Source organism: Belonocnema kinseyi, chromosome 5, assembly GCF_010883055.1.
Source record: "Belonocnema kinseyi isolate 2016_QV_RU_SX_M_011 chromosome 5, B_treatae_v1, whole genome shotgun sequence".
NCBI classification, from domain to species: domain Eukaryota; kingdom Metazoa; phylum Arthropoda; class Insecta; order Hymenoptera; family Cynipidae; genus Belonocnema; species Belonocnema kinseyi.
In genome coordinates this window covers 2,628,579-2,631,601 of record NC_046661.1, presented here as the reverse complement: position 1 = coordinate 2,631,601, position 3,023 = coordinate 2,628,579, and the positions used below count along the sequence as shown (strand labels likewise).

Sequence of the window (3,023 nt, the reverse complement as noted above, 5' to 3'; positions counted from 1 at the left end):
TAGATTTATATTATTGTTTAAAAATATTTTACTATTTAATAGTTTTAAATTCTCTATTTGTACTATTCCTGTAGTCTCTTTGACACAATCATTTATATAAATAATTACTCCGTCTGATTTGTTTAGGTTACTTTCATTACAGTACGTTTTAAAGCCTTGCAGTTTATATAAATCTATATTATCAATGTTCCATGATTCGGCGCATACTATAACATACGGTTTAATTTTTAATCTCTTAATATGAATTTCGAGCTTATCAAAATTATGGTTAATACTACGAACATTTACATATAAGATGCGACTGTCTTTAATGTTTCCATCCTTATTGAGAGATTTTATATTGTGATACACACCTTTATGTTTGATAACTTGGTTCTGAATGTCTTCAATGAAGTTGATGTGTTATGCCATTATAACTCTTCCTTATTAGTTGAGTCTTAAGGTTGTGATACATTTGTTTTTAGTACAGTTGGTAACGGTGAGTCAAATCTGTTGTTTCGCCTCTGTTGTCGATAATTATCTGTACTGTTGATTGTAGGTAATGTAGGTTGCAGTGGATAATCCGTTGAGGTTATGTATCTTTTTATTTTTTTACTATAAATTTTACATTTGTTATGATCAAAAGCAGAGTCATTTGTATTATAATCTGTGTTGTATTTGTCATTACTATATGAACAATTTGGACACTTAATGTTGTTAGTGTTGCAATCAGATGTCTTGTGTTTCAGTGAGGAGCGCAAACATACTAAACTGTTTCTACATTTAATTGTACTATGTCCAAAACCACCACAATTATGAGAAGGTTGGACATTAATTAAGTCAAAAACTTTGCACCTTTGGTAACCAACTAAGATTCTATTGTTCTTTTCTCTGATATATTTATAAACTTCAGTATTAACTTCCATTACTACACTGGTTAATCCTTTTTCTTTCACAGTGTACATGTGAAGAACTTTTCCATTATCATTTAAATTTCTGAAGTTTCTTATATTTATGTCATTTTCAATTGTTTTGGAATCCATGTTTGTAGAGTTATCTATGTTAACTATTCTTATCTTTGGATTATTTAATTTTTCAGTTGTAATTTCACAATTTTTATCCAGTTCACTTTTTAGTAATTTTTCAGCAGCTGTTACACTTTCGCAATCAACACAATTTATAATTATATAATTTTTTTAAATAATGACATTTTTAGCTTGAATAATTTTGTCTTTTGTTAATAAGTGTGTAATGCTTTTCTTTATATTTGTGTTATCACTGTTTTCTTTATTAGTGTTTTTGACAATAATTTTAGGTATCCTTTTTGGTTTTTGTTTTATGTTTAAGGTAACTTCAGTATAAGTTGCCTTGTTTATTGCTGTGGTTTTTTGCAAAGTTAGAAGTTCACGAAGTAATTCATTTTTTCACTCAGTTCCCTGTTCAGTGCTTTTAATAGTGTGTTTTCGGTAAGTAGGCATTCTTGTTGTTGTTGGACCTCTGGATCAAAAATTGTTGAATTATGAAGATCTAGTGTTTTATCAGATATTTTATCAAGCAACTCCTTTTGCAGTTGCCCTGTAGTTTTTGTTTTTATTAGCGCAATTAAATATCTAGTTGACTCACTTAGAATTTCCTCCGAAATTTTTGAGGTTAGGTTTGGTTGGTTATGTTCAGGACACATTACCAAGTTGTTTCCAACATACTTCTTGATAGTTAACCTATTATACTCACTTTTGTGATATACCGCTTCACATTCGGCTGAGAATGCTGAATTTTCATTGACTTTGCATCAATCCGGCAAACTCTAATTTAAAAAGTCATAAAAATCATTCTACATATCTAAACAATTATTAAATATATATTTCAATATATATTTTTCGACTTTTTTCTTTTATTTATAATATTTGTTGGTGGTGATAGAAAATATTTTATTCTTATAATTTTTTGTGACTCTTAATCACCTACACGACTATTGAATATACACAATTTCATTAATTATTGATAGAAATGTTTATAATGAGGAAATATTTTTTGTGATTGAGCATTTCAAAGAAGTATTTATTTGTAAATAAATAATTAATGACAATTAGGATGATAATTATGCAATACTTTTTTAGATAAATTTTTACTATGACAAAAATTTAATAACTTTTTAAATAATTTCATTCTAGAATTACAAAACTAAAGATGCCGGAAAGGTGGTGATGTACTCTACGACGATGGGAATCGTCAGAGAAACATATTACGCTTGCATGAAAGTCAAACAAATTTTAAGGACGCATTTGGTCAAATACGAAGAAAGGGATATGTTCATGAGCAGTGAGTCGCAGTCTGAGCTTAGAGACAGAATTGGCTCTACTATCATTCAAGTGCCACAACTTTTCATCGATGGGCAATACATTGGAGTAAGTTTTGCTTATATAATTTGTATGTTTTGTGTGTACGCGTGTACAAGCGAATCTATCTTAGGCTTCCATTTTTTTCTAAAATAGGTTCCCTAGAAATGATTTAGTTTAGTGTCGAGGTGACACTAACTTTATGTTTTTATTTTTAGTGCAATACATCACTTAATTTTTTTTTTTTTTGATAATTAAACAAAACTATTTACGGGTTTTGAAGGCCTATTTTTTAAAGAAAACACTTCATTTATTTTAATTACTGACGTGAAAAGATCATTTTAATTTGTACTTCGAGGTGGTGGATGCCAATCGGATATAAATGAGAGCTTTAGCAGGGATATAAGCGCGGGAGAATATAAGTGAGAGCGTATATAAACGCGGTTCCAGTGTACTTTTAGTGAAAATATATCACCCACATTTTTTAAATAATATAAATATATATTTTTTGAGGTTTAAGCAGGCCTGTTTTTCCGAAAATGTTTCTTTTTTTTCTTATTGCTGCTGTGAACGAATTGATTTTATTTGCAAGTATTGCCTACCCTGAGCGAAATTGGTTAAAATAAAATGTTTTTCTTCTCTGTTAAAAATTCATGAACATAATGATCAATTATTGATTTTTAAACATTAATAATTAATAATTAATAA

At 28.7% G+C, this 3,023-nt stretch overlaps 1 protein-coding gene across 1 annotated transcript in view; it reads left to right on the top strand.

Annotated features, from left to right (window-relative positions):
• The window catches only part of LOC117172850 (glutaredoxin domain-containing cysteine-rich protein CG31559-like), a 27,701-nt gene that overhangs the window by 18,975 nt on the left and 5,703 nt on the right, over positions 1-3,023 (top strand). The window contains exon 2 of the mRNA XM_033361102.1: positions 2,151-2,384. Coding sequence (XP_033216993.1) covers positions 2,151-2,384 — 234 coding nt within the window. The remainder of the gene's footprint in view (positions 1-2,150; positions 2,385-3,023) is intronic.